This window comes from Pundamilia nyererei, unplaced genomic scaffold (genome assembly GCF_000239375.1).
Source record: "Pundamilia nyererei isolate P.nyererei 1_Seehausen unplaced genomic scaffold, PunNye1.0 scaffold00006, whole genome shotgun sequence".
Lineage (NCBI taxonomy): Eukaryota > Metazoa > Chordata > Actinopteri > Cichliformes > Cichlidae > Pundamilia > Pundamilia nyererei.
The window spans coordinates 2,198,819-2,212,123 of NW_005187407.1; the positions used below are offsets into that span (position 1 = coordinate 2,198,819).

General features: G+C 39.1%; 2 protein-coding genes across 6 annotated transcripts in view; one reads left to right on the forward strand and one right to left on the reverse strand.

The window, feature by feature from the left end:
• Positions 1-10,483, reverse strand: part of agtpbp1 (ATP/GTP binding carboxypeptidase 1) — a 27,867-nt gene extending 17,384 nt beyond the window's left edge. For 3 of the 5 annotated variants that reach the window (XM_013914554.1, XM_005722048.1, XM_005722047.1), the window contains exons 1-11: positions 10,419-10,483; positions 9,031-9,089; positions 7,726-7,856; positions 3,785-3,852; positions 2,122-2,185; positions 1,766-1,912; positions 1,235-1,366; positions 971-1,064; positions 809-846; positions 323-531; positions 25-202 (exon numbers count right to left, since the gene is read on the reverse strand). In XM_013914554.1, coding sequence (XP_013770008.1) covers positions 25-202; positions 323-531; positions 809-846; positions 971-1,064; positions 1,235-1,366; positions 1,766-1,912; positions 2,122-2,185; positions 3,785-3,852; positions 7,726-7,856; positions 9,031-9,062 — 1,093 coding nt within the window. In that variant the 5' untranslated portion in view covers positions 9,063-9,089; positions 10,419-10,483. Of the gene's footprint in view, positions 1-24; positions 203-322; positions 532-808; positions 847-970; positions 1,065-1,234; positions 1,367-1,765; positions 1,913-2,121; positions 2,186-3,784; positions 3,853-4,078; positions 4,326-4,787; positions 5,522-7,725; positions 7,857-9,030; positions 9,090-10,418 lie in introns of those variants that run through there. The other 2 variants (XM_005722049.1, XM_005722050.1) reach the window with 2 other exon arrangements.
• A 287-nt stretch (positions 10,484-10,770) lies between these two features.
• naa35 (N-alpha-acetyltransferase 35, NatC auxiliary subunit) overlaps positions 10,771-13,305 on the forward strand; it is a 10,973-nt gene continuing 8,438 nt past the window's right edge. Inside the window, exons 1-2 of the mRNA XM_005722046.1 lie at positions 10,771-10,833; positions 13,168-13,296. Coding sequence (XP_005722103.1) covers positions 13,176-13,296 — 121 coding nt within the window. The 5' untranslated portion in view covers positions 10,771-10,833; positions 13,168-13,175. The remainder of the gene's footprint in view (positions 10,834-13,167; positions 13,297-13,305) is intronic.

A 13,305-nucleotide genomic window follows, 5' to 3' on the forward strand; every position in this document is an offset into this window, starting at 1 on the left:
TGTGTGTGTGTCCTGAGCTCTCACCCCCAGGAGGCTGGCTGTACAGCTGTGCCACAGGTCCAACTGGAAGTACATGAGGCAGCTGGTAGTGGAAAGCTGATTTAATGGTAGGAACAGGCAGACGGTTTTTAGGAAAACACTTCCTCATGATGAGACTCGAAGTGTTGATCAGTGGATCCAGAGTTCGCACCGGCAGACACTCCTAGAAACAAAGCCACACAAAAATCAGAGAGCAGCTCAGACCGAAACCTGTGTATGTGGGAAGTAGTTCTGTTTTGCATGCTTTAACTTCTTGTCATTCACATGCAATTTTCTTACTCACGGTAGATGTGTTGTAGAGGATCCTCATGCCATCGGCCTCTATGAATGCCTTTCTCCCAAGTTTGATGTTGGTAATGTTCCTGAGGCAGACCAGCAGCCCTTTGCGAATCAACATGTGACGATGACGTGCGTCATTGCGATGCCAATCCAGGTACAGAGCCAGCAAGGCGGGCACATGACTGCCGTCCACTGCACGACGAGCGTTAGTTTCTGAAAAGGGAATTGAAACAAGAAGCAAAACCACTGCTACATATCACTTTGCAATTGTGTGGCGGGACAGAAGAAGAAAATGAAAATAAAAGCAGTAATAAGCATATAGTATATAGGAGAAAGTCAGGTGACACTAAACTTTAAGTCTATGTGGAATGATCTATTACACTTTGTGCTCCAGAGCAGAAAAGACAATAAGTGAAGTACAGGCAAAGGATTAAACAACACTAATTAAGGACCACTGAGCTGTTTAATGCTACAAACATAAATTACTCACTGGATTTGAGAAGTGCTCCAAGTGCATCCAGAGCTACCCTGTTAATTTAAAAACAAAAAAGATGGGGTCCAACAGCAAATATGACACAACTATGGCCAGAGGCATATGAATGTGGCTGTTTCAGGTCTGCAAAGGAGTCAGCATTGACAGTTAGACACTCACTTGAGCAGGCTGGTGTTCTTCTTGCTGTATGGTGCTATAATCTTGAACATCAGTTCCACTACTCCATTCTTGCCCAAAGAAATTGTATTCACCGCTATTACAGTAGAAATCAAAATCAAGCACAACTTAGAAGTAAACACAGCCAGTTCAGTTTAATTATTTTTATCAGCTGCTGTCTGGAACTCTGTAGTATTTTTTGGGACTACTTTGCTTGAACTTCATTAGAGATTATAATATATACTGTGAGAGTTTACGGGGACTTACAGTTGGCCGAATAAACCCTGAGAACCTGCAGGCAGGGCAGAAGGAGTTTGGCATTCTGTAGATTCTGTTTGATCAGGCTGATGGTGACGTTCAGAGCTCCACTCAATCGGGCCTTCACACCAAACTTTCTGTCTGGACACACACAGGGTCCAATGTCCCAGCTCAGTAAATAAACAATAGAAACTTTTGATTTTTCCGTACCTTTCCTCTATTTTTGTTTCTGAACAGAGGACTTGTTATCAGTTTTGCTTGTTGTTGTTTTTCTGCAAATGGCTTAAAGTTTTTTCACTTATCCACTTAACACTGATAGCAAAGGCAGTGAAAACAGAACACTCACAAGGACATCATTGGTGTACAACTTCAACATACGTTTTAAATAAACATTACACATGTGGTGTCAGCAAAAACTTTTCAAAATGTAAACATAACACTCTTCATTTACAAGCATGATGCCCAGAGCAAAACAAAAATAAGACAAAAATACAATCACTGGCTCATCCAGTCTGTGTGTGTGTTGGACTGCGACATTACCTTTTGGGCCAACCTTGGCTAAGAGTGAGTGAAGCTGTAGCATGAGCTCCTCACTGGGAGGCAACTCTTTGCTGGCAGAGGTCAGGATCTTGAATAATATTCCTGTTCCTCCTTTGGACACAAACACTCCCATCCTGCGACCCCTGCCTGAGACAGAAAAGGGTTGAGAGCATGAGAACCACATGAACTAGATACTGTAATTATTAATCCAATCAAAAAGTGTAATTTAACACCATGTAACAATTTATTGGTAACAAAAATCAAAAAGTTCACATGTTTAGCAATTGATTGTGTTGTTAGAGCATGAACAAACTGGGTGAACAAAAAAAAGAAGAAAAAAAAAAAACTCCACTCACCCACAGTCAGCAGCTCACTAAGAATATACAAGATGTTCAGGGTGGTCTGAACATCTCTGCTGTTCTGTAACAGTCACAAATAATACATTAGTTAATAATTATTTGCACGGTAAATCTGAGAAATTTGTGTAATTACCTTGATGTTACTCTACATAAGTGTGAAATCTAATTTTAAATTGAATTCAGGGAACAAGGTGCTAGAAAATTGAGTCATAATGCAAGTCAGGTTGTGAAAAACTACACACACCCTTACTGCATCTATAGGAATTAAGAGGATAGGTAGCAGCCAGGTGCTTGGTCACAGAATCTCTATAAAAACAGACATTTTTGGCAGTTTGCTGGTCTGGAATATCCAGCTGTGTGTTTAAAAAAGATGTCAGCAATCATCTTAGAAACGACATTGTTGCTGTCCATCACTCTGGGAAGGGTTACGTGGCCATTTCCAGATAATTAAAAGTCATTTAAAGTCCTTCATTCGTCAATGAGAAAGATTTTTCACAAATGAAAAGCATTCAAAGCAGCTGCCATTTTTCCCAGGAGTGGACGTCCAAGGAGATTCACCTCAAGGTCAGACCATCTAATGCTCAAATGATCTGAGTTGATCTGAATGTGATCTGAACTGTCTCTGCAGGCCTCTGTTAGCACGTTAAATGTTAAAGTTCATAACAGTTCAGCTAGAAAACAGACTGAACAAGTGCAACGTGTTTGGAAGGGTTCCCAGGAGAAAAACCGCTTCTCTGAAAAAAAGGACACAGTAACACTCTTAGGTTAGCAAAGTCACATCTGAACAAACCACAAGACTTTTGGAACAACGTCCTTTGGACAGATGAGACGTAAGCAGAGATGTTTGGCAGTAATGTGCAGCACCATGTTTGGTGAAAACTAAACACAGCATATGAGCACAAACAGGTCATACCAGCTGTTAAACATGGTGATGAAGGGGGTGATGATTTGGACTTGTTTTGCAACCACAGGACCGAAGCACCTTGCAATCATTCCGTGGAACATGAACTCCTCTGTACCAGTACGAAGGATTCTAGAGTCAAATGTAAGGCCATCTCTCTGACAGCTAAAGCTGGCCCAAACTGGATCATGCAACAGGACATTAATCCCAAGCATAACAGCAAATCTACAACAGAATAGCTGAAAAAGAAAAGAGTCAAAGTGCTGTAATGGTCCAAAGTTGAGACCTCAATTTGACTGAACTGCTGTGGCAGGCCCTAAAGAGAGCTATGCATAAACGAATGCAAACAAACCTCAATGACCCAAACCAATGTTGTGAAGAAGAGTGAACCAAAATTCCTCCACAACAACGTGGGAGACAGATAAAGTCATACAGAAAACAATTACTTAGTTATTGCTGCTAAAGGTGGTTCTATAAGCTCCTGAATCATGGGGTTTACTTAGTTTTTCACACAGTGCTTCTGCATTATGATTTTTTGTTTTTGCAAAATAACAAAGCAACTTTTTTAATGATGTGTTCTGATATGTAAATCCTTAGAACTATATTATATACATGACTGTATGACAGTAATGTATTTTTAAATGATTTTATAATAAATTTCTTAAACATTATTGTTCACTTAGATTGACAAAAAGCTCTCTTCAACAAGTCAGTAACAATTGAAATGCATAAGAACTCAAGTGTTGTTTGTGAACTGACCTCCAGTGAAGCCAGGATGACTTCCATGCCGCTGGAGCCTTTGGACATGACCTCTTTTCCACTCTTCTCTGTAATGCACAGCAAAGTCAACATGAACACAAAAGTGAAGGCTAACAGATTTGCACTGCAATTTTTGATTTTTTTGGAAATCACAATGTAATTTATACTGGAGTATGTAAAAACATCTAGTTTACTCACAGTTAGAAAATCCTGCAACTCTCAGTGAGTACAAACTCCATCTTTAAGGCACATTTTACAACCATGTCCTCAACCAGTCTTTGTTTATATACTGACCTGCTCAAGAACAGCTGAAAAGGGTGACACGGTCTTGCAACAACCCCTACTCTTTCTTCATCTTCCCACCTCTTTAAATCCATACCCTATGTTTGTCCTGTTATTTAGGAGCTGACAGATTCCTGACCTCTAAAAAGGACAGTATTGGTCCTGTCCTGAATACAAAGGGATAATCAAGTTCAAGTATTCGCCTTTGCAAAATGCTCTCTGTAAACTAACAGCAGAAATTGTAGATGATTACAAATATAGAAATAAATGTCTTGAAATTGTATCTCAAAATGTGATACATACATGCCAAATACTTTGCATATCTGAGGACCCATTCACATATACAAGTGCTCTGGAAAGTAAAGCAGTAACCTCTTGTTTCTGCTATGCCAGACCTTTTAAAGCACTTCAACACCAACCCCACTAAAGAGTAATGAAGGGTCACACAAGGCAACTGTATTGTTTGAATAATGATGATTAGTTTGTTTATATAAGAATCCTATAAAATAAACTGAACTTCGAGACTGAACAATCACCATTCATTTCAACTGTAATTTTTAGGCTGTAACAGCTGACAGTGAAAAATTATCACACATGAACTGAAATGCAATATACCGCAACTCTCACTCTACCCACTCAAAGTAATATACGTGTGTATATATATGTATATATATATATATACACACACATTAAATTTTACTCAAGGTGTTCTGAACTGTACCTGGTGTGTCCAAGGAAACCACAGATTGATGGTGTCTCCTGGTGTAGCGGTACTCCATTTGAGGATAAAAAGTTAAGAAGCTTTACGTGAAACAGTGTCTATTTTCCAAAAGATCCCATTGAGGCTTCCACAGAAGTACTAAAACTGATTCAAAAAGTTTAACTCTTTGACACCTCAAATCATGTGTTGTCAAAGATTGAAAATCAAGGCTTTTCACTAACTCCTCAATTAGTCAGTCCAAGCCGCCTACTTTTCAACCGTACCTCTAACTCTGCCCTCTGAGTCAGGGCTCTCTGAAGCTGGTAATCAGCCCCTCTTCTGCCTTGATACCTGAAACTAATCCACAGACAGCTCCTATAGACATCAGCATAAGACAACTCTGTTTATGCAGAGGGGGTGGATGATACATTACCACCAAATTAAAACAGACACTACAATTCCCACAGGATCCATGCAATACGGAGAAAATTCAAAATTTCATTCATTTTGCAGTAAACCAAATGTCCAAAGGTACAGTATGTGGAGTAATTATCTTCCTTTTCCCTTTTAAAATTATTTCAAGAGATGACATTTTGTCTGCCCTTACAGCACCTGACATTCCCTTGTTCTTTCTCATGGTATTTCTTGACTGCCTCTTAAGCTCCTGAGACCCTGAACTTGAGACAAGAGTACAGCAAAGTCCATCCTGGGGTGTATAGTTACTGCATGCAGGGTTACAGACCTCGGCGCTTCCCTCAAACCGACGTCACACTCATACACATTTCAAGTTGAGACTGCAGGCATCGTGTCACGGACAGCCAAGCAACAGGTGAGAGAGGAACAGCTGATATTGCATGATTGATAGAGTCACAGACAAGCCTTTCCACTGTGCCCATCATTCATGATAGATTAGCTAGGACTTTGCTTTGAAGGAGGAAGCAACAAGTTACGGAAAGACGAAAGGTGAAATTTAAGAAAAGTAAGAGAGAAGAAGTAGTTGGAAATCACATCATGTCATGATTCAGCAGAATTTCTCAAAGGAGGAGGGGACTGACAAGCACTGAAAACCAGTAACTTAAAACTGTGCTACAGGACAACATTAGTTTATTATAATTATTATTAGTAGTAGTAGTATTATATAATTATACTACTACTAATATTGTTATTATTATGTTATTATAAGTAAAAACAAACAAAAATCTTGCAAAAATTGATTTTTTTGCAAGCTAGCATTATTTGAAGATTGTGGGGTTTTTTTTAAAGGTTTATAACTTTACCTTTGTAAAGGTTAGAGGTACGAGTTTCAAATACTAAATGTTGTAAACACAGGATCAAAAGCCTCTGCGAGTTTGTTAATTAAGCAAGTCCTTTAATTTTTAATTGTTACAGCAGCAGAACAATGCTGTTTGTTTTTCGTTTTTGTAATTAGCTCCTTGCTAACAGAGACGCACTCATGTATCAGTGTGTCCGACACCTGGTGTGCCACCTTCTTCCGTTATGAGATCTTCGTCTCCATTTTCCTTTCAAGGAGTAATCAGAGAATGGGGGTCACATCTTGACTGTCAACGAACTACTGCATCTCTATTTACACAACAACCACACTTTAAGTTTTCTACGAATTTGGGAATTTTCCCCACAACCTGAAGCTAGGCATCAAGGCATTTGTGAAATGTACAGATGGGTTTGAGAGGAAGAAATGTACTTAATAAATGGACAATAACTCTGATTCTGCTGCATTTGACTGAAATACAAATAAGAGTTCTTTAAAGATTTCACACAGATCTTTGCCTTTAAGTCTTAAAACAATAACAACCAACTCTTCCACTTGGTCATTATAGTTCCACTGAAAGACTTCGAATGGTACAAACTTAAAAACGATGTACATTTGATAGAAATTAAATGTTCAGAAACTGATTGATTTACAGCAAGAACCAACAGAAACCAATTAAGTCTTAAGATTAAATCCAAACAGTTCCAACAGCTTCTGCTGATAACTTAATCATTTTGCTGCAAACCCTCCATCTGTACAAAGACCAGATGTGTTTGAACACACTCTAAAACTGTGCCCTCTGACACATTAGGCATATCTACTCATTATCATTCCCATCCATGGTTATTGTAATAAAGATTTCTCAGCTAACTGTAGTCATATTGTGCTTTGGCATTGGGCTCATTTTGTGGGATCAGCCAGAGACACTTATTGTGTTAGCACCTTCAATTAAGCTGTTAGTCTTATAAATGTGGGTGCATGCACATTATAAATACATTCAAATACATCTTAAATGCTGTTTAAACTTCATATTTGAGGCCAAGCTTTTTCTAGAATTGAAAGAAATGATTGTATCAGTTATGACTGGTGCGTCTATACATACATGACCATTAAAATAAAGGTTAGGGTTGTATCCTCATTCATTTTAAACACGAGCTTTAAAACAGTTGCACAAACAACTGCCCATTAGCAAGACTTGCATCCTGGAACTAAATATACTACTTTGTGGTTGCGTCACTATTCCAACAACTAAAGATGCAGTTTACAGACATGTACTTGTCTGTACACGTTCATACATGTCCAACAGATATACTGAAGATCTTCCAGATAATTACTGGGAGTTTTAAAAAAAAGTGATTCCACAGGAACCTTTGACCTCCTAATTCTAAGCATCTTATCGCGAGTCCAAGGGAACATTTGTAGCAAAAATATGGAGGTGATCAAAAACCTCTGATCAATAACGTCGAATACTTGCTTACACAATCCAAACGAATCACTTTGCAAATTGCAAGGAAATGCTGTTTTATAACTTGTTACAGTGCCTGAATATTTTGCAGCTGTTTCCACTGCCAGCAATGCAATTCAAGGCCAGGACTGCTCACTGAGATCGCACTTGGCTCAAGATAACAAAACTATACTGGAGTTCAGGAGATTACATGTATCACTGTGCATGTTTACACACATTCTTACCCTGTGTCTGTATGAGATGAAGGATCTTTGTAGTGACCTGTCTTGCTGTTTCGACATCCCTGACCATGGCCTCACCATTCATCCTTTCCAGTTGGCCCAGGAGCATCACTATCCTGGAGTTACTGGGAACCCTTGTAACAAATAAAATCAGTTTTTACTTTTAGAACAATGCATCCAACAGGATAATTCAGTCGTATGTTTAAAAAAAAAAAAATCAACAAACAACAACAACAACAACAAAACAACAAAAAACACACACACAGGATGATCAACTCAATTATGGGAAAAGGCTAATGTTATTAATCACAATGTGCAGTTGGCACCGGAAAACAAATGTAAAGCATGATCTAATATGTGCAGTGACCTCATATACTCACACTGAGTCAAGTGTGTCTTTGCCCACTTTTAGAAAGTATCCAATAAAAACAGCCTTTTCCATGTTACTTTTAGCAGTGCCGGTGATTACAAACTGGCAGTCTATGACTATATGACTCTAAAATTCATTTATTAAAGTTTTTCAACAAAGCTGTCTCTTTGTGTTTCACTTCATTTCTGGAGCACTGATCCATCCTCCTCTTATAATCTTAGCGCAGTAGCACTCAGCTGGAAACTCGAGGTTAGAGGTCTGTTGTTGGTACAGCAACGGCAAATACTGGACAGAGAATCAAGACCCTGATTCTACCCAGGGGAGCAAAAATGTCTTATATGTCCTTATAAAGACAGAGAGAGAAGAAAGGAGAGAGACAGAAAGTGTATGCTAAATACAGAATAGCAAAAAATGTCAGGAGTGAGAGAAGAATAGTGTTTAAACAGAAAAAGGAAAACACAGAACAAAAAATAGAAAGCCTAAATTAACATACTACATTAATCACTATGATGAACACAGACACACACACAAAAAAAGATTTTGGAAAGCCAAAATACACCGAAGGTTTTTCAAAGTATATTGCCTCAGCATTAAGGACAGCTGTTATTTTCAGTCTTGACATATCGAATGGCTGTTTCAAGCAAGGTCTGCTAATTATCTACCAGTCTCGGCTCTGTTGCACAAGAAGAAAAGCAGGGTCAAACCCTTCTGCGAAGAGTCTTAACAAGGTAAAACAGAACAAAAGTGGAAGTGCATCATAACACTAAAGGCTCACTGAGACAGAGAGAGAGGGCACGAGAGTGTGAGTGTGAACAGATGGCAGTGACAGAGCAGCTTTCAATCAGAAACACATGCACAAACATCACAAACCCCATGCCTGTTTTTGTTCACATCTGTAATGACATTTTTATTTGCTTTCTGAATGCAAATCAACTCACCCCTTCTCTGTGGCCATTTTGGGCTTGTTCATTTTTACTACATCAACATTTCAAGTCATCTGCAAGTGAAAGAACATGTAGATTAGATATGAAGAGGAAGAGGTTTTCAACACCATTTTAGAAACAAGCATGTCAACCTTTACCCCACTGGACTCCCTCTGTTGCAGCCAGGCTTGCTACTATGCCAAACCATTTCACAGAAAAGTTAAGTGTCCCTGGCTACAGTGTACGCATGCCTCGTGAAGTCACCCCACAGACAAGAAGCTGTCAACTTAGGGGACACACTGAGCAGAGAAGCCATTAGTCTGCAAATATGTAGCTGCTCCGCAGCAGACTAAAAACCTGTCCTCTGTGTATCTGCCCCGCAGTGCATGCTGGGACCACCTGGGGGACACATTACCTCTCAACTGATTTCACACAAAACAAAAGGAGCTGTTCAACTCATCTCAGATATCCACACAAAACAGTCGCAGTCAAGGTAATGTGAGCACAAGGTTTGAAAGCACGTTAAACAAGTCAACTTAGTGCGGTATCATTAACCGAAACGGATGAGCAGGTGAATCCAAGAAGACTGGACGAGTTAGTGTGCTGCACTTTCAAAACAGAAGCATTTATGGGCTGAGATAAGATGGGTCACAAACATGTGTTAGAGCGTGGTCATCACTGGTGCCTAATGCCATTTACTCCATTGTTTTTAAACACAAGGGAGTTTTGTAATAACGTTATAATGTGCTAGAAATGTCCACACTAAAACACTTCATTACTTTAGAATTGAAGGTAAATAAGTAAAAAACACCTTTACTCCTTAACGAGACTTTTGCAAAGCTTACATGCCCATCACCCGTTTTACCAAAAGGATAGAGCCTTATCTAAGAGTGACAGCACAATCTATGGTCACGCCTTTGTTACAAACGGGCTAAAGAAGAGCAAAGATGAAACTGGAGGTCAGACCATGTACACGTTTAAAATTTGCTCAAGCAGTTATGAAATCTGACATGTTATAGAGGTCAGCTTACACAAGACTGCTGTAAACAAGTCGAAATAACCCTATAGAGCTACTTCACAATCCCCGATCCAAAATCCTTTAAGAAACCAGGGTCATTACTCTCATTGCACCAGCTCATGGTTGTCATGTTAGCGGGTTATTGGTGAAAAGGCAAACAGCTAGGCAAGCCTCTGTACGGTACATGTTTACAAGATGCTAAGTCAGACAACCTAGCTGAAGCTGGTGGCAGCTGCACCTGCTGGGCTAGTCACTCATTAAGACTGGCTGTCTGCGCCAGCAGGCTAGCTAACTGAAGAATATGCTAACAAAAACAGCACACAGTAGATGTTAGCTGAAGCAGTGGTTCTTTAGAATAGCAACACAAAAGAGAAGCTGTACAAACCTGTATGAAAAAGGAGCTGTCCCGTTTAGGGTGGAGGAGTAGTTGCGAGATAAGAGGCGACAGCTACTGTGCTCCTGAGCGTTGAAACGCCCTGATGATGATGAGATGAGAACAGACACAACTAGAGGGGGCAGTTAGTGAGCACCGCGAGAGTGGTTACGTCTTTGCGCGTGGTGTAAGCAGCATTTAATGCTACGATATGAACATCGTAAATTAGCTCACTGAATCCTTAAAACTCAAAAATCGTTTTATATCATCACTGGTCTGGTTTTAAGCCATAAGCGTTCCGTTAGGCTTGGCGTTCACAGGACTACATTTCCAATCGCTGCTGCTGATGACGTCATTCATGTGCGCCAATTTTTACAGTCTTCGGGGGGATCTTTGATTAGCTACATGGTTAATACAATATAGTAAGGTACGTGCTGATTTACAGCGAAAGTATAATTTCTAAGTAACAGTCTTCGTGTTTTATATGCCTGAGTGGAATGGATTAACCTGTTAAAACATCCATAAGCAGCTTTTGTTCACAGAGAACACCCAGTGTCGGCAACATTAGCTTGTTTGCACACGGTAAAGCTAGCTAATGTGACGATTGGTGATAGCTAACTCACACCATCTCGTGTCTTTTAAAATTATGTATCTTGCCTAAGAATTTTAGTACGCTTTTGAGGACTGTGTAAACTTAGGTGACCTTTTGACATCCATGTTATTAGTTTCAAAAAGGTATATGTTAGGAGACAAACAGTTACTACTACTTATCTCATTGATCATTTAAGCGGGTAATATCGATTTCTGATAGGCTTTTTATTCAGGCATCTATACACGTGATTACCAGTGTTGCCTCTTATATGTCCTCTAAACGTTATATATGTTACAGGTGAATGAACCAATCATTTAAAAATGGTTTCAACTCTCCCTGACCCACATCAGTTCATTAGTGTTGACGGCTGAAACTTTCCAGGGCACCCTGGAGTGCAGTTTACACCATTTTAGGCCATAACAAGCTTCTCAAGTCAGCTCACATGTTAATCTTCTGTTGTTAGCTTAGATCAGCCTCGTCAAACTTCAGTGAGTCAAGATCTAATGTAAACAAAAATGCGTAAAAGCTTTTAAGAACATACATAAATTGACACATTTCTAGTTGAAAAATAATAATGCATTGCGGTTTTAATGCTGAGAAGCAAAAAACAAGCTTTATGACTGATCAATGAATTATATTATTACGTAGGATCACATTCACTTTCTTACTGTACGTTAACTTTGAGCTGTGTTACAACTGTTACACTGCATGATGACGTTTTAAATGTTTATGTTTTTTATTATTAGGCCAAGGTACTTTACTCATACTAACCTTTCATAGCTCAGTAATAAAATTATATTTAATATACAGTATAATATACACTACCTTCAGAAGTCTTTTGAAACTGTAGATTATTCTACTCTACAAGCAATATAGAGCCAATATAGTTTTGGTCAGAAGTTTACATACATTCGTTATGGGCATGAATGTCATGGTAATTTTGGGCTTTTGATGACTTCTTTGAACTCTTCTTTTTCCACTGTGGAATGATTGTACACTACAGTGTACATATTTAATGACTTTAAAACAATTTTTAATTTACTTCGGATTTTCTCTAATCCACACAGGAAATCTATGTAAATATCTGAGGTGGTTCAAGACTTTTATTGGAAAGAAAATATTATGTAGAATTAAATAATGATTCTTAAAGGTCACCCCTTGGAAATGTTATTTATGGTATAACACGATCTATTTTAGGTTCATTACTTTTTTCCATCTATATTAATGACATGCCTCAGGCTGTGTCTCATGAACCTGAATCCTTTACGTGGATGATTTGGCTCATGTAGTTAGTGGAAATACGTCCTGACGATCCATCCATCCGTTTGCTTCCCCTCCTTATCATGGTTGTGGGGGGCTGGAACCCGTCCCAGCTACCATAGGGTAAGAGGCAGAGTACACCCTGGACAGCTCACCAGTCTGTTGCAGGGTTATCACAGAGAGATGGACAGCCATTCACACTCACAATCACACTAAACACCAAACACCAGCTAACCTAACCCCACTAATCCTAGGGATATTGAAGTTACATTGTCTCAAGAATTAGAATTTTGTTAGCCTATGACCTGAGGAAAATATGATTTCACTTCAGCAAGGAAAACCTAATAAGATAAGAAACCTCTTAATCAAATGTAACTCTTATGCCATTAGCTGAGCTAATTATAACAAGGACCTACCGGTAGTACTAACTTTGAGCTAGAATTCATCAGGTACAAGCATGGCTATATCTCTTATTGAAATAATAAATAAATACAAAAATGAGGAAAAAATGTTTTTATATAGGAAAATAAATCTTTCTTTTCAGTAAAGGAAAGTGTGGAGACATTGCAGATTTGGAGCTTTATGTGTGTGTGTTTGTTTGTTTTTTTTTCATATCCTCCATGTGTCTTTGTGGGGTTCCTGTGGGTGCTCTGGTGTCCTCCCACAAACCGTATGTTAATTGCTGATTCTAAATTGGCATTAAGTGTAGTTGTGCAAGTAGAGTTCATGGTTGTTTGCATCTCTGTGTTAGCGCTGTGTTGCTAACACAGAAACACAGAGGCTGCTGGCCCCCTCACTGCCTCCCTGAACTTTTAAGTTGGCTAGGCAGTTGGATGGATGACTTAGCAAAATGCTTTACATTGGCATGTAATGGTTAATTTAATGTAATGTTTATCTATGTGCCTTAAGTTGCCACCATGGTGATGAAATCAGCAGTTGATGATGATGACACTGGCTGGGGGCTGGGTATCCCAGAAAAGATGAAGAACAACGCCAACTGGGTTGATATTACACATGAATTCAAAAGCGCCTGCAAAGGTAAGGACT